Genomic DNA, 18,556 nt, shown 5'->3' on the forward strand with positions numbered 1-18,556 from the left:
GAGGTATGACTCTTAAGCCAGCTTTGCTACTGAGAAAAGTGCATGTGAGCTGCACTTGTACGTCTCTGGCACTGACATTTCTTTGGTGTTGCCATTTACTGAAATTTACTGAATTTACCTCACCAAAACAACTTCTGTTTGGCAAGTGTTACATAGCTATCTAAAATTAAACAACACAAAAGTCAAAGAAAATTACAAGAACCATTTATCTTTGAAGATCAAGTTTAAAACACAGTAAGTATAAGCACAGCCTCTCAGAATTACCTGTAAGCAGTAGCATACCATCTCAAAAAAAAAAAAAAAAACAACCCCAAAAAACCCCAACAAAGCAACCCTAACATTAAGAACAACCCACCATGCAGCTCTGCAGGTCTGGGTAGCTTATCTCAGGTAGGACTCAGGATTGGAAGAACACTGATGCTATAGGATAGAAATAACTGAAATGGGAAAATGTATAGCCAATGACCAGCTTCAGAGTGAAATGATATGTTTCCAGAGAATGGCTAATAATAAAACTACACAACCTGGTTTTGACTTCCCTCTCAGAAAGCCAGAGCATGGCAATAATTTCCCAGTGGAGATCTGTGAGGGATATGCTGAAAAGAGAAATTCTGAACGACAAAAAATGGGGAGACTAAAGAAGGATATGAGGACAGTTATCCTCAAGTATCTTGCTTTGTCAGGGATTATTGGATAAAAATAAGCACTTTTAAAGGATGCTGTTACTGGAGCAAATACAGCTGAGGTCAAAAGGTCAAGATACGATGCAGTCAACATAAATTATAAAAAAACGCATTTAAAAAAACTTTTGCTAATGAAGGGGAGCCAAAATGACAAAACATTTCAATAAGAATGATAAGCTTCTGCTGTTGTCAACTGGAAATGAAGCAAAATGCTGTTTACTAGAGAAGCTGATCGAAATAAGAAAAAATTACAGTGGCTTTCATTGCTAGTGTAAAGAATACAGGAAACACTTCAAACCCTACACCAAATGATACCTGAATACTACTAGAAAGCCTTTTGTTTCAAGTGTGACTCAAGAGCGCAAGCACTCACACAATTTTCTGTGGTATACTCTCTGCCTTCATCCACATCCAAAACATAATTAACTGGGAAACACAGTAGACAAGCGCAAATCTGACGTACCTGATATGTAGAGACAGGGGAAGCAGCAATGAATGGCGTGATTGATGTCTGTGGAATCATGCGGTTTGTTGGAATACTGTACGGTGAGGAATAAAATCTGCAAACAAAGAACAAAAGCAAGATTTTTTGAACCTTTCGACTGCTAGGCTCTGACTAACTCATTCACTGCCTCCCGGGCAAAGACAAAAAGAGTCTACACAGGTAATTATGTCCATCTATTTCCAAAACCACAATAAAGAAGATGTGATGGCTCCACTGAACAGATCTTGAAAATGGAAAGGAGGAGGAATATTTACACAAAGCATATTTTTTTCACTTCAACTAGCACAAATACAGAACTTCACAATACAAGAAGTAATTATCTGAAATGCAAAGGCAGCTGATTTTCCAGAGTGCTAGCTAGTGAAAGGAAATTTCTTACGTGATATTGAAGACAATATTACTGATTTCATTTTTACATGCGATACCATTTTCTTTTCAGATCTTAATGCTTCAGTGCTGAGAATAACACATTCCATATACATGCCTGAATTATTTTATTAAGGGATAGCTACAAAAACTCTGGCTGAAATTTTCACATTCATCTAGGCAGAGAGCAAAAAAGCTACCTTCTGCTGAAATGTATCATGAATTATGAGTCTAAATGCCCCAGGCAGCACTGAAAATCTCAGGTTTAGTTGTTTTTATTTCCACTGTTGCATGCTATGAACAAAAGTTGCACTATCTCTTGCTTGATAGTAATAAATGGTGTATTTCTTCTCCTTCCCTGTGGGTTAATGATTATTGATACAATTATCACTTGGAAAATATTGCTACTGGTGGATTGTGTAAGTACTTAATATATGTGTGCTTGTAAAGATTTTTGTATTTGCCCTTTTTTCAGTTGTAACTGTAAGCCAGAAAAATAAAATTGTTTAAAAAAAAGAACGTTTGTGGTCTTACAGCTGTCAAAATGCTGATATTTTGGACTCCGAGAGAGAGAAACACTCCTGTCCAGTGTTCTCTTGTCCGATTTAAACCCCATGAAAATCCTTCTCATGTAGAGTGCACCAATCTTATGAGTAACACAAGATTTTGCACATATGCTCTCTCTGTAACAGTGAAGTGGATTACACATTCCCGTCTTTTTGGGTTTTTTCTCCCTATGCTGAGGCAATCAACAGTAGCTTTCCACGAGAGCCATGCAACAAAAAAATCATTACTGGTGTTTAAACAAGTGCTCTACTTCCTGATTGCCCTGGCATCCCAGATTTAGTACTAATCAGTCTAGTTCAGACTGGATGCATTCATTCTGGATGCAGGCTTAAATAACCACCAACTTCATCCAACCAATAGCCTCAGAAAAACAGGCTGCTGTCTTTGAAGGTTGGGCGGAATCATTCGAAGTTAGGAGGGGAGAGGGAGACAGAGAAGCAATCATTTGTTCTCTCTATTCCAAATAAGATTTTAAAATGCCAAAAGCAGCAGGTGGCGTCTGAGGGATTTTTTTGTTTAATAGAAATATATTGCTATTTTAGGAACATTTGTCTGCCCTTACAATGCTCGCACAGAGACTATTTTAAAACTGTGCCTTTGCCCAATTTTATATATATCCTATTATGAGAACTTAGAGGCATTTGTATCCCACCGCTTGTATCAAACATTAAGGTCATACAACATTGCAGGGGAAAGGATTTTTACAGCACTAGCAGGGTTAATCTATGGCATTAGCATGACGCATGTTATCTATGTCCTGTTATGGGGGTCTTCTCTCAGATCAAGGGTAACCAGGAATCACTTTGGCTATGCTGTTGCTAAGTGGATGAACTAAGAAATGCTGCGTGCAGCAAACGAAAACAGTCAATGGCAGACTGATAGAATTCCCTCTATAGGTAAAATGTATAATAGAAATACATATAAACCTCTCGAACTGAAGGACAGTATAAAAACAAAACTCTCTTGAGAAAACAACATATTTTTGTTCATTCTGTTCTCATTCTGTCTATCAGCCTGGCACTGATGCTGCACTCATACCGTGTATGAACTGCTCGGACAAAGATGAGTGCAGGGGACAAACAACTTTCCATTTGGAAGTAATGCTGACTCTTTGGAATAAACTCTCCAATAAATCCCAGCAAATGCTACCAAATTTACAGAAAACGCATGCTAAGCCAAGAACTTGACAGACAGCTAACCATTTCAGTTTCGGCTTAGAGATGCAGTTATCTGAATAGTACATAAGCTTGTAGAATATATACTCTGGTAATGTGAAAAATACAACCCTTCCAACACCCCTGCCAATACCATTTATCTGTCACAGTTTGGAATGCTCTCAAATAAGCATCAAATAAAACATACTACCAGGACACCCAGCTATATTGTGAAAATGCATGCACCAAAGCATCAAAGAAGAGAAACGAAGGAAATCTGACACAGCAAATGACAACGTGAGAAAATCTAGTTCATATATTTCAATTTCAATAATAATAAATCAAGTTTAACAATCCGAGTCACTGTGACAGGGTGAAGATCAAACATTTTGCAATCAGGCATCCCTTATACCCAGAGACAAAGGTTTGTCTTCCTGCCACAGCATCCCCCGTGCCCAAAGGGATCTACAAAAAGGATTCCGATATTGCCTGAGGGAATTCAACGGAGCAAGAACTGAACAAGTATATTCTGAAGGCCTCTCTACCAAGCATGAGGTACAGTGGTATGGTGAGGACAAAGGTGTCCCTGCCAGGGAAAGGCTCAAGTGGAGCCTTCCGGAGGCATGGGATACTCAATCTGCCACAGTGCTACAGCCATGTACCACGCTGGCAGGACCCGCTCACAAAGAGGGCTCAAGCTGCTCTCACCCATGGGACACGGAGACATCTCCTCAGATTCCCTTTACATACAAATAGGCTAATGTCCTAATATGTAATTGGCATAAGTGACGTGCTGGGAACCTAAAATAAGACAGGAGGAGCACAAATGCAAGAGTGGCCTGCTCAGGTGTAAACCCTACAGCATCCCAACAAGATCTGCAGCTGCTGACCTTGCCATGTTCGATCTTAGGCTTTCCCTTTTTTTTTTTTCTTTAGGCTCAGGGAGAGGTGAAATGAGGTGGAAGATGCATGTTTTGAGTAACTCCAAGCCAACACAGGATTCTCAGTCATCAGAATACGTATATCAGAAAGAGGACTGGAAAGAGATACAAATTATACTGGCTTTGACTCATTTTAGATATACTGTTCAATTATGCCCCCAAGTTTCCTGGCATTAAAATGTACCGTGTCTGGTATGGCACTTTGAGAGCTGTAGGCTTTGTGGTAGTTGACCTGTGGGCTCTAAGGAGAGCTCTCCAAAAGGCTCAACTGCATTTTCTGCAAATGCAGTTTACATCCTTACATTGGCCCATACAGTTTTTTGCGGGCGCGAGTCAGCGTCCCTGCTCCTCATCTGCAATTGTGATGCTAAAAGCAAAAGCGTAGAAAGGCAGGTGGCTGGGAGGAGACAAAATGGACATTGGCCTTGTATTAAATACAGACCTTTTCAGCATGCCCAGATTCCATAAGCACAGCGAAAACTCATCACTAGGAGGGAAAAAGACGTTCCTGGATGTTCACAAAGAGGGGTTTATACAGGGCTCAAAAGAAAATGTTTTTAAGAGACATTAAAAAGAACCACGTTCCCAGTACATCATCAGGCACACACAGGCAATGCTTTAAGAACAGTTTCTGTTGCTTAAGAGACAAAGCACATACTCCCCTCCTACACCAACCCCCCCTCCGCATTTGGGGACTGCATTATCTGTAGCGTCTGGTCGCTATTTCCCTGCCAAAAAATAGAAAAAAAAAATCCATATGGTTCCCATCCTATGGGGGAACGTGCAAGCTTCCACACAGAATCTGCACAAGAGCAAGACCCTATTTGCACTGCAATAAACACCATTTGCTCATGCCTCATGCCTGCAGGCAGTACTGAAAAAGTTAGATTCATAAATAGTATCCTGGGGCTCACATAATGTAAGAGTATTACCAAGCATTATCAAGGCAGCAATTTTCTGTTGCAATAAGCCACAGAGTCAGATGTTTGAGATGAAAAAGACCTATCTGAATACTGAGCCCATTGGCCAGCAAATGTGCAGTATCGTCCCCCAGATATCAGATATTAAACTAATACAGTACTTTGCAGTCTTAGTCAAATGGCCAGGAGGACTCAAGCCTCAGGAACATTTTAAATGAGCATCCTTACAGTGCAAGTACAAGTGCTCTATTTTGTTCTTTGTACGAGTGCATTAAACCACTAAAACAATATTAATACCACAAATTGAAAAATCGATAGCATATTACAACAGGCACACTACTCCCCAAAATAAAACCTGAGTACCTTTGTAAATGCAATTCAGAAAAGGCTGATTATATAACAAAAAAGGCACAGAGAGACTGGCAGGGGAAAAGAGCGTATCTACTGAAGTGTGTGGTTACCGCGTCTTCAGTAACTCATACTGCAATGCTATGGTACACTACGGGCTGGATTCTCCACTCCATTATACCAGTTTTACGCTGATGTAACTCCACTGGATGCTTAAACAGAGTTACATGGGCATAAAAACAATATAATGAAATGGAGAATCAAGCTTTACAACGTAATAGACTCAGAAGAAAATTATCTATTCCTTTGTGGGGAAAAAATCTTAGCTATTTTTAGTGAAAGCCTCTCTCTCACTCTCTTTTGTTTTATTCCTGCTATAGATTTTCAAGGCAAATACGTAGTTATACAGTAATAAAAGTGATAGTACTACACCATGAGCAATGAGAACCTACCTTTTCATCTGGACAACATACAAGAGTCCAGATTCTTCCCTGAGGTTTGGTTATGCCCCAACCTAAAACCTAATATAATCCATGCCTCTTAAGGAATTCTGAATTTTAAATACCACCCTATGACACCTGCGGAGACATGTACGTCTGGATGGCTTCCATCCTCCATATAACTCTGTGCAGACTTAGCAACTTGCATGCATCAAAATGCATTTTTCAACCCTATAAAGGACTCTAATAGATGTCAGCATGTGCAATCTTTCTTTTTAAGTTTTATTGATAATTCATACCTCACCTGAATCTTCACCTTGGCTTGGGTTTCTCATCTCCAGCCTCAGTTCACTAAGCTCCACGCTACAGAGCACCTGAAGGACTGAGTGACTCATGCTTATCACAGCACATCAACAAGTCCTGAGCTGTGCGCAGGGTCAACACTCGCTTAACCTGGCCGCTGCACCGAACAAGCCTGCTACAAGGAATCAGTCTTTCTTTTACAGACCTTTGGGTAACATTGCTCCATGCAAACTTTAACGGCTTGGTCCACCTTGCTGCCGAAGTATAATGCAGCATTTTACCCACAGGGAGGGTATGGGCACACCATCAACACAAGGAGGCTGAAAGCAGCAGCTTTGTGCTCACTTCCAGACTGTCCGCACTGTGAGGAAGAGCAATGCGTTTGCCTAATGCCCCTTCACCGACGATTCAGTTAACCTCTTTTACTTCATAGTGCTTAAGAGCCTTTAACTGTCTTCCACCATGGACACATACCTGCTGCGATACCCATGTCTTGTATCAGTGAGCAACAAATCGCATTTGCACATTTTACAAGCAAAGCATCGAGGTGCTCCCAGACCTCACTAAAATAAAACCCATGAGCTAGATTTTTATTGTACTTGCAAGCAAAGAGGCTTATAAAAAAGAGTAAAAATTTATAACTCCAGGATATGTAGAGACTACTAAGTGAGTGCCTGGGGAGCTAAAAAGAAACTGTGCAATCAAAGGGTCCTGGTGGTCCTCAGGTGACAGCATTTTAAAGATGCAACCAAAGGATGGAACAGTAGTTGTGTAACTTTTAGTGGACAAATTGTTTTTTCCACATAGTAAGAGCTTCTTCTCATGATACTGCATGCAATCAAGATCTCACCATAAGAGCATTTTGAATGAGATGGTTTTGTCCTGATGAAATTGAAAATATTTTGACACTCTAGAAAGAAGAGATATGTCAAAGCGGTAATTAATTGTCACTCTTAGAGAGATATCCAGTGTTGTAGTTTATTTCATGCTTTACATATAAAAGAACAGTTAAAAAACTGCAGAGCTGAAATTCTCCATTGAGTACTATTTCTTTTCCCAATGATCAGTGACAGCATGTTCAAACAATTGAGTGACCAAACCATCTGAGCAGCCTGAACACCTGAGCAGCATGGGTACTCTCTGATACAAATAATGTCTGATTCTGAGATAACTTTCATAATTTCAAAAAAAATATATTCTTGAAGTAAAATGATATTAATCTCAAAGGATCATTCAAATTACAGTTTCCAAAACATTCACACAACTGATATATAGGAATTCCTTTGAAATAAAAGCCAGTTGTCTGGATGAAACACTGGTGGATTATGAACTAGTGACGGTTTTATTTATAGCCTATAATGTGTTTGTTACCAACTGAAAAGTATGACAACAGAGGAGAAAGACTCGTTTGGGAGGTCAGAACAGGGAAACAGAACCAGAGGATTCTGAAATCACAACTATGCAAAAACCCTCTTTTTTCTAAGTTGATCTGGTTTGGCCGCTTCCTCCACAACACGGGAATATCATGAGTCCTACAAAGCTACTGCTTGTAAAGGGCAATTAAGCAAAATATACTAACTATTATTGATTTTTTTTTAAAAACTACTGGGAATGTTAGTGTTTTCCTAAATGCTTCAAGGAGCAGTGCCCTAACAAATATTTAACAAATAAACCAATTCTCGCCTGTATCAATACATTCTCTCCTTCGGCTGGAGAATGCAGATGAGAATATCCATGGAATTCGATAATCATATCAAACATCTCTCTGATCAAAGAGTGACTGTCAAAAAGTTCAAGGCCGAACCTCCTGCTTCTCTTCAAATTGTTGCTAACCTCTCTGAAAGGACAGCTAGATTTCAAGGCTCTGTTTTTCTAGCTCATGAAATAATTGGAAATATAATCATGCAGGTAAATAATACGATGATGTAACTTCTCTGCTAAATTTGAAAAAAAAGTTACAATTCTTTGTGTCAGTAAACCGTAGTTGAGAAATGAAGAAGAGTGTTGCTCAGAATTTTACCCCTAAATCCCATCTGCTAACACGCTAATTTAAGACTTTCTCTCTATTAGGCATGTCTATTCAGACAATGCTATGGAAGCCAGCCAGCCTGTAGAGAGAACCCCACATGAAGTAACAGCTCTATTATCCAAAATATGCTGGAATCTTCAATGATTATTTTAACAAAAGCAACGTCAGTAAAGGGAAACTTTACTGGTTTCCATTTCATGACAGAGCGAGCTTAAAAAAACATTCATCAGCATTTGCCAAATAGAGATGGAAACTATTAGGAAAAACAACTTCCCATTCAAATGGATATTACAAACAAGAGGGCATAAAAACAAAAGGGAAACTAAAAGAAGAACTTGACAATACAGCATTACATGCTTCAGACAAAATATGACTGAGTGAATTTGCTTCTGAATAAGTTTCACCACAGAAAGAGAAAACAGAAGATGGCATTCAAAATAATTTTAAAAAAAAGCATAAGAAAACGTGCATTCCTTACCCATTCTGTATAGCAGCTGTTGGATCGTAAGTCAAAGCCATGCCAGCCTGCACATAGTTAGGGAAGAAAAACAGATTTTTACTATTACTGAAGAAAAAAAAAAGACAAAAAAAAAGACGTTAAACATATTCTAAGCAATATGAATAAAAACTGAATGCAACTTAAATGGAAATCTGAATTCTCCAGGGAAGCTCAGATGGCCCAAAGCAGCACAGACAGATTGGCTACCTCCTCTGCCTGAGAGATCTCCAAGAAACAGATCTGATCAGTATGTTGGTTGTCATCTCTCCATAACATTTAGGCCAAACAGTGCTTTTGTTGTACCAGTAGCAGTTAATAACTCCACTGAGATCAATGCATTTACATCCAATCGCATGCTGTAAGAAGACAAGGCCAAATCCTGCTGTTGCCTGTGAGACAGGTAGTTGGTAAATATCCTAAAGCCAGCTTCGCAAGAGCTTCTCATGAAGGAGTCTCATCATTCCTACAAAGGCCACACCCTGCATGACCCCAGTCTACCATTTCCTTGGGCTGTCACTCCTATTTACAGTTAATTCATTACCATAAGACAAGAAACAAAAAGTGGGCTGTGAAGCAGAAAAGACCAAACAAAAAACCAAAAAAAAGTGCTCGAGCTTCTAAACAGGGCTTTTAAAATACTCCAGAAATCTGGACAGCAAAAGAATTTTTTAATGGGCTACACAGAGCCTTTCAACTGCCGTTCACCACCGAGCAGATGGTGACCTGTGCGAAAGGATTTGGCAGTGTCAAAACAGCGTCCAGTTAACAACCGTCACCGCCGCCACCATTAGCAGACATGCCCACAGGTACCGCGGGAAAGGCAGGGAGAGAGCAGGACTGGCGGCTGAATTTCCCGCTCCCCCTTATGCTCCAAGACGGCAGTTGGGGCCGCGTGGGAAGGACCAGCTTTTTCCCCAGCATCCAGTTTAAGATATTGGGCTGATAATCTCTCCTCCCACACACTGCATTTGCTTTGACTGTTTGTCTTCCCTATTATTTTTTTCCTCCCTTCATGAAATACTTTCCAATATAAGACACTACCAGGAGACGGGCAGATGCTTTCCTTTGTGCAGGGGTAGGAGGAGAGAGGAGAGGGCCCCCGTTACTCAAGATGCTCCTCTCCCTTTGGGAGAAGCTGAAAAATGGCCATAGCACCCTCCCACCCCAAGGCACTGCATTTCTCTCCACTTGTCATACGGACCATATGCTCACTGCCTGAGACAGGAGACAGAAGCGCTTGCTTCAAGGACAGGTGCTTTACTAACTGTGCAGCAGGGTCCACACTCCTGGTGGGAGCTTTTAATGCCCCTGGACCCATCTACCAAAGTACTTTCGAATAATGGCATCTGCCCCCTTCCAGATGGCTGCTCAGACAGGTCAGGAAAGCGTTTGGGCTTGGCTGGCTCCCACGCAGGCAGGTGAGCAGCCAGGGTGCTCTGGTGATGAGCAGGCAGAGAGCGGGCAGCACTCCTGGAAAGCCAGGTTAGCCTGGCAGCTGCACATTGGTCTAAGAGGAGATGGTCCAGGTTTCCAGAGGCCAAAAATAATTTCTGATCTGAATGCGTAGGCTTTACGCTACCTTTTGTAGCCAAAAAAATGTTCATGTCATTATTAAATTTGTATATTTTTCTCATTATTCTTTTAAGCAGCTGCTAGGGCAAATGCTTTGCTTATGGAAAATGCCATTGTTTTAAGAACATATGTACCATCTCCCAAGCAAAGGATAATTCAGGAGACTAAGGCCAAGAACGCACGGCTGTTTTTTTAAAATGCATTCATTTCATACAAAGAAAAAAAAATGGCTATTTCTGCATGTTTAGAATGTCAAAGAATCAAATTTAGAGTGACCCCAACCACTGCTAATTTTAATGTAAAAAATAAGTTAGCTTAGAAAATCAGAAGGGATGATCTACTTGTTTATATATTCTTATGTCTTATACTTTCTCAGCATATTATATTGTTTGGTAAGGCTGCATTAATTACTAATGGAAATATATACCGCTCATCCCAAAAGAGAGCTAATAAAACTTTAATATCATAACCATTTTTTGTCTGCAATACATTTTAGAGAAAAAAATCCTCTCTTATTTTCCTTTCTCTTTTCAACACTTGTAAAATTTGTTATTGCTCTCTTTTTATATTCCTGCGCTGGTAAAGACAACTTAAATACTATGTACAAGCCCTAGAGGGACAGAAAAAATAGTTCTAACAATTTTTTAAAAAACTTAAAAATAACTTAAGATATTCTCTATAAATCAAGGTGTTGACATTTTAACATCTTACCACACATCTTCTCAAGACTAAGAAAAAAACCCCTTATAATCCCTTGGGAAATGAGAGATCCAAGCTTTCTAAATAAGGGACTTTCTAGATCTAACGGTCCTTAGAGTTGTCTGGAAGAGAGCCCACTATATACCACAGCTCGCATTAGTGCCACCTGGGGACAAAGTGGCAACAAGGGAGGGAGGGCTCTTATTTTAGTTTCTCTGACATAAGTAAGTATGAGGGTGCAGAAAGGATAAATTGCAGCAGCGCTTTCACTGGAGCCCTAACAATGCTCAGTGTCCAGACCAGACCTGCAAACACACGTTTACACCACTTTCAGTTGATATTAGAGCACATGGTCGTGCACAGACCCTCAGCTTGCCCTCCAATGCCATCACAGCCCAGACCTGCGTGTGGCTGCGTGCAGACAAACTGCACATACTCCTCTCTCTATATATTAGCACCACCACCATTATATATTAGTGATACTAGGAATAAGGGACACTGTTGTGGGCCTGGCGAGTACAAAATATGAAAGGCTAGACACTCATTGCTTTATCCATGCTCCATATCCATACTGCACGGTGACAGATTACCAGAATCTGTTCAAGTACTTCAGCAGTGACCACTATAAATATCACTATCACATTTGCCAGTAAATGAAAGTTTCACATTAGACAAATACGACACAGCGTGTGGCAATATGTGCATATGGTACACCACCTACAGTTTGCCCAGTAATATTGCTAATATCCTCCATTGCTGAATGGCCTTAAACAGCTGCTATTTCAAATAGCTGCTAACAGAGGACTATTTACTTCTTTCTCATCAAGTTGTGTAATTCCTCCCTACAAAAATATGCTGGCTGGAAGCCCGGGAGAGGCAAGAGTTAGCCTGGACCAGTGAAAGATTTATGGTCTGAAGCATCCTCATTCATCAGGAATAAAAACTGATGAGCAATAATAAGTTACTGGAAAATTGTCTGCACTTTCCTCCGTAGCACACAAACAGGAATTCCAAAAATACCAAATACAGAATATTAGGGTTGGCCTCAGACTTCCATGTGATAGAGGTCCAGCTTATTCTGTCAAAAACAGCACTGAATATAGTTGTCACTGTGCTTAATACAGTATTAACTATACCGAGGCACTGGCTGATGCCTCTATAGCAGTCCTCAGTTGTGCTGAAGAGTATTTTCTTCCAGGTCTTTTCATCCACTGTTTTGCTCATGTTTCAGTGGAAGGACAGGGTTTTATTCCTTCTTCTGATAGTGACACTTCCTGGTGAAACGCCACCTGAGCGAGTGGCACTGATGATGGAATGTCACTTTAGGAAACTATTTGTCAGATACATCTTCTATGAAGGAACAACTGAACCACAGAATTTTTATGCTGCTCAGCCAGATAATGGCCACATACTCAGCTACTGAATGAAAATCCTGCACCTCAACATTTCAACATGCAATTCCTTAAAGCAATCAAAAAAAGGGACATCTGCTATCAGTCCCACACATAATAATAAATAAAGACCATTCTCAATGATTACTTGACTGGTGCGTTCAGAATGTCACAAGTGACACAGAAGTAAAACCATCTCATTTAAAATACTGATTTTTTTAAAAGACTATTTAAACCATGTGTTTACTTATTGTTTATTTTTACCAAAGTGTCTGAACTTAAGACAAAGGACTGAAGATTTTTGCTATTTTGTTGCTGCTGTTTTCTCATTATTGACATCCGTGAACAAAGAGATTCTAATAACAAGAGACCCAGTCTGCACCTTTCTTTAAATTTAAGCTCTTTCCTTCAATAAAGTGCAGGAAATAACAGAAAGCCTCTGGAAGGCAAGGGTTCTCCCAGGAAGTTTGAAGGCCTCTGTTCAACACTTGACTGTGAAAAATTTTCCATGGGCAAAGACAAGGTGTTCTGTTTCTGTTGTTTTCCCTCTCTTTGTTATGATTTGAACATAAATGAGCACATTTGCCTCATTAAAAAGACGCTTAGACCATCACATTTGCATTGCTTATGTAAATTGGATCTGTAAATCTCTCAAAGAAATGATTAAGTTGTGGAGTGATTATTTAAAAAATGATCACATCTTCAATATCCTGTGAAATAAGGTGGGTTTATTATTTCTCTTCCAAATCTCTCTGAACTCTCACAAGAACAACCTTTATCAGCCCAGTATCTGTCTTCCAGCAAACAGAAGTATCCATAAATGACCAAATTTTAGGTTGCACGATATCTTCTTTGCTGCTGGGAAGCTGCTTCCATAAACAACTTTACCAACATATCACCTTCTCTCAGTGTATGCATCTTTTCCTCACTGTGTGCAAAAATTCACTGCAATACTGACCTACTAGAGATGTCCCATGCCTCTTCCTCAGAGGTGAATCTTCCACGTCTCCTCAAACCTGCTCTGGCCAGCCTACGCCTAGTGCTGGAGCACCTGCGCAAAGCAAGGCTGCTGTCGCCACAGGATTTCTTATTGTGGAGGAGGCCACAGTCCCACTGGAAAAACGTTGTAAAAGCCTACAAACTAAAAAGGGGTGAAATCCAGTGATGTGGTGGGTTTTCCAAGCAGGAGGCTCCCTGGGTTTCTCCTCCTTAAGGTGAGATTTGGAAAAATAAGGTTGTACCCTAGGACTCAAGGGATTTCTGCCATGAACCAATGGGGGAGTTAGACCAGAAGATAAGTCTCTCTTCCCCATCTCCTCTGACTCATCCCCTCACCCTTGCAGGATGGAGGACTGCCGTCCCAGGGGAATGGGTGTGCTCTTGGCTACTACAGTGGAATCAAGTGAAATTTCAACACTGAAATTCCTGGACTTGTTTTGTTACCACTGCTAATATCTGCCAGGCATCGCAGCACAAGGATCTCTTGTGCCCTGGCAGCAGATACTCTGACTGAAACACTTTGAAGATAGAAGAGAGAGGAGGGGGAAGAAACTAACAACCCAAATGAGATTCGTTTAGAACACTGATTTAATAAAATAAGCTCAGTCAGCAGTAAAGTTAACTTGGCAGAGTTCCTTCCTTTGCTTAAACAGTTCTGTCAGAAACATTCCACATTATTAGAAATATTTCTGAATTTAATTCTGAATAAAAAACACCTTTCTTTTTTAGAGAAGGAGAAATCCAGAATGTAAATGTGACACTTCTTAAATATATAGATGCATATGAAAGAAATGGAGCATTTCCCAGTGATGTGTCCTCCTTAAGCAGCTGCAAGTTCTGAGGAAAAAAGTGGTCGTGGAGAGAAAAATATATCATATTGAGGTCAAACTTGGGAAGTGATTCGTAAACCTCAGAAGGTCAGAGGTTGAGCTGATAAACACAATGACAAGTTCAGATATCCAAATGAATGGCAAGAAACCCTTTTTGCTCTACGGAACTGGACTAGAAGTCTAAACTACACAGCTTCTGTTCTCTGTGTTGAGTCACTTTGTTTCCACTTCAATTTATCTGATGAGTTAAAAGCTAAGTGCTGAAGTTTACAAAAGTCAAAAAGAAAAAAAAGAAGATAATATCCTCCTCATAGAGACATATATAATACAGTATAATTATTCTGTTTCCACAGCCAACTGATATATTTAACCTTGCCATCTTCAAGTCTATGAACCATCTGCTTTTGGGGATCTGGCACACCTGTTTTACCATCAGTCTGATCCAGTGTTAAATCAGCTGTGGATTAACGTCACATCTGCACACTAGATGTGTGTGTTACAGTGAGTTGGGAAGACTTCCAGGGATGGCTTGCAGCACTACTGAAAATGACAGCCCACCAAATATCTGTTGGGGATACAGCAGAGTGCAGAAAAAGATACGTCCTTTCCCCCTGTCTCCAGTATCTGTTTATTCTGCGTAAGAAACACTATTGCAGCAGCAGAATTCAGAGGAAAAATCAACTGTAAGAAAATTTCTGGGGCAAACGGCATGACGTTTTTCACCACAGAAGGAAATCCAAAGCCAAAATGAAAACTAAGAAAACTAATCTCAGAGAGTCCTGATTCTGCTTTAACCAAACCATGGCCCTTATTATGAGTAAAAGCGATCCCTTTTAAAATCCTGATTTCAGGGATAGTGATTTCATATAGGTCATTATTTTAAAATATTTTTATCTGCTTTAGAAGCTCAAAATCCAACCATTTAAACTGGGCTTTGGTATTTGTGCCACTTAGGCACCTTTTCAAAACGTTGCCCACACTGACAGTGTCTTGTGTCAGGAAGAATTTTTAACTCATTGCTCTGTATCTTTTCACTTATTTGCCAGTTACCTTTTGCCCTTCTACTTTCTCCCTCTGTGTAGGCTTGTCTTCAGGTTCAGTGCCTCTCTTTGCTAAACTAAGCTTTTGCTGAAAATAAGCATGCAAAATACTGACCAATGTCTAACTTACATGCACGCTAAATATATAGTAAATGTCTTTGTGCATGGTTTGCATATGAGGGTACTACTGCATATCTGGAAAGGCCTGGAAATTGTCTCCCACAGAAAAGGAAAAATTATTTGTCTAGGTATAAACCACATCAGTCCTAGACACTGAGGGTTATGGAACCCAACTAAGTTGTACCTATCTCCTTAGAAGTATAAAAAGAAATCTATGTCTCAGTTATAAATGGGCCTGGAACAGACCTACTAATCATTTCTAAATGCCTGCTGTTGGTAAAGAAGGGACGCCTGGCACCGAGGATCAACTGCTTCAGCCCTTCACTGGTACTGACTTTACAAAAAAATCAGGAAGTCTCTCAAATTACCTATTGTATGTTTTTCTCTCTAAATTACTGTTTATATTAGACAAAATTGTAATGAGTAGCAGATAAAAAGAGAAACTGTTAACAAAAGCAACATTCCCAAACTACTAGGTCATCTTATTTTTTTAAGAAAGAATTAAAAACATGTTTAATTCTTCAGACATTTCACCAACTGATCTTGAAAGAAAACAAAGGAGAAAGGGGGAAAGGAGGAAGAGAGGGAAGGGGAGGAAATGGAGGCTAACCTCTTGGCTATTGAGAAACAAAAATGTAACCCAGATTACACAAGCAAGAAAGCCATCAATAGAAGAATTACTGGTGGCGATTATTAAATATCATTACAGACCTCAGACCAAATTCAATGACAAGGGGGTTGCATTCAATAGTGCATGTTGCTGTTGTGATATATGCACCAATACTGTAATGGTGATATTTTCTTGCAAGAAAGACAATGCAAATATTTAAATGGTCTAAATTTTACAGAAACTTGCAAACGAAGTATCAAAGGTTTCAAAATATTGTGACTGTTAAAAAAACCTTAATCAGTTTGGGCTGACCAGATATAGAAAGGCTACCATTTCTAGAACTGTTCTTTCTAGAAGAATGTAAACAGTAATAAACTTCGGGCTGATGCAAAGCATTTCTTTTGTTTTCAATTTATGTGAGATTTCTCCCTTTCTACCAGATAAATTTCAGATAAACCCCCTCTTAAATACACATCTCAAAAGATTTTATTTCTGAATAACCAAAACAAAGTTTCAGTAAATCTGCAATAAAAGATTATGTTGTAAAATTTAAGTTTCGGTTTTTAATCCAATCTGATCTCAATTTGTAACTACTTTTGACTCCCCAGATGCATTTTCAGCTAATGAACATTTTTTGGAGAAATGTCACCCACCTCTACACTTGTCAATTGCAATTTGGAGGTAAATTAAATCAAATATTTTACAGACAGAAATTGAATATGATTACCCTCTATCACCATCTCAACACGATCTTGTCAGGCAAAATTTCAAAACAGAGTGCTGAATTAAACCAGTGTGACTCAGAAAAAAACTATATTGAAATAAAAAAAATTAAACTACTAACTCAGTTATTAGGTCAGAATTTTACTGCAAAGATTTCCAACATTTGCAGGTTTCACTGTACATTAATTGCACCTGTATGTTAGATGCCTAATTTGACAGCCTTTTACAAAGCCATCAGCAATCTAAGCTCTCGGCCCCTTAGTCCAGAACTGGTCAGCCATCACAAAGCCTGAGTCAAATGCCTCAGTAAATCTCCTGAGTATTTCCTGAGGCTTCAAACAAGAGTGGAAGGGTAAGGACTAGAAAGTGCTATTCAAGGTCAGGCATTATTCCCTGGTTACAATTGGCCAAGTAACCAAGTACCAAAAAACCCCCCTGAAAAGCCCTAGAGGAATTCAGTGTATTCCTGAAGACTTGACTTTAAAAGGTAAGCCAATCTAACAGCCAACTAAAGTACTTCTATATGGTTATGAAGCAATCTACAAAAATGGATGATAGGAGTAAGATTTTCTATTACATTCTGCAGTATGGCCTGAAAACTTTACCAAAAAAAGTAATGCTCTCTTATAAAATTCCCTGGAAGCTCTCCATAAAAGAGAGCAAAATCTCTGAGAACAGCATGGCCAGAGAGGTAAAACCTGCTCCTCCTCACTAAATCTCCTGCCATTTCCCCCCTGCAGCAGAGTACTGGGCACTGCTGCCTGTCTCTGCTTCGCATACTCAAATTTGAGGCCAGTTACAGAACTGTTAGTGCCATTTCTCCGGGGTCTGTCCTTCCAAGCAATCATCCTCATGCACACTCAGTGTTAATGCTGGTTAAACCTCAGAAGTCCTTCACATAAGTATTCAAGAATGCAAAGGCTTATCTGAACAATAGCCAAATACATCTTGGTCTAGATACCACAGGATTTGGCCAGGGAGTAATCTCTTGGACGCTATTTCAATGCTTTTCTTTGGGGAAGAAACCAAGAAAAAGCAGAGGTTCATGGAGTATTTCCAGATCCCATTTGTAATCAGAACTATGACACTTGTTATATATCAATTATTTCTCACTACTGACTGCCTGTTCTTTTTTAAAGAAATTAAAGTTGACAGGAATAATTGTAGGAAGGTTACCCGAGTGCTGCTACACAGAGAACAACTGAATGGTACATCGTGATTTGAGTAAGATCATTGAAGGACAAAGAGTCAGAAAAACCCTATTGCATATAAAATATAAGAGTAATTACACAAGGATTTTACATTGGAAATAAGAAAACTAACAACGGTGGGGAAGAAATCCAATAAATGAGTCACCTTAAAAGAGAACATGCATTCTTGTCTTCGATGCTTTGAGTAGTAAATATCCAATGTGCAGTAAGGTATTAACCAGATGTTAGTAAACAGCAAAAATCTAAGAAAATCTAAGAAAACAGAGCACATTCCTAGCCTGAAATATTTCTGAGTTTGTATCTTTACAATCTTTCCACATTTGTAGATTATACCATGACAACAGCTCTGTAGTTGACTGTGAACAACAATAAGGAATGATGTCTCCCAGCAGTGAAAATTAGTTTTTAAATGTTGATACTATAAACACACCAACCACACCCTGCCTCTAGGTCACAGGGATATCACTGTGCTTAATATGAGCCACTCCACTAGCAGCAAATGAACTAAGTACGATGTAATAAGCTGATGCCCTGAGGCCACAGGCATAATGGTGACTTGTTGGCTTTAACTTTCTATTCTCTTGTTTATTGATTTGAACTGAAGGA

General features: G+C 39.5%; 1 protein-coding gene across 4 annotated transcripts in view; it reads right to left on the bottom strand.

Annotated features, from left to right (window-relative positions):
* The window catches only part of RBMS3 (RNA binding motif single stranded interacting protein 3), a gene marked incomplete at both ends in the record, with an annotated part of 445,352 nt that overhangs the window by 63,361 nt on the left and 363,435 nt on the right, over window positions 1–18,556 (bottom strand). For all 4 annotated transcript variants that reach the window (XM_082306039.1, XM_082306038.1, XM_082306037.1 and 1 more), the window contains 2 exons: window positions 1,147–1,243; window positions 8,735–8,781. In XM_082306039.1, coding sequence (XP_082162165.1) covers window positions 1,147–1,243; window positions 8,735–8,781 — 144 coding nt within the window. The remainder of the gene's footprint in view (window positions 1–1,146; window positions 1,244–8,734; window positions 8,782–18,556) is intronic.

This window comes from Platalea leucorodia, assembly GCF_965183815.1.
Source record: "Platalea leucorodia genome assembly, chromosome: 1".
Classification (NCBI taxonomy): domain Eukaryota; kingdom Metazoa; phylum Chordata; class Aves; order Pelecaniformes; family Threskiornithidae; genus Platalea; species Platalea leucorodia.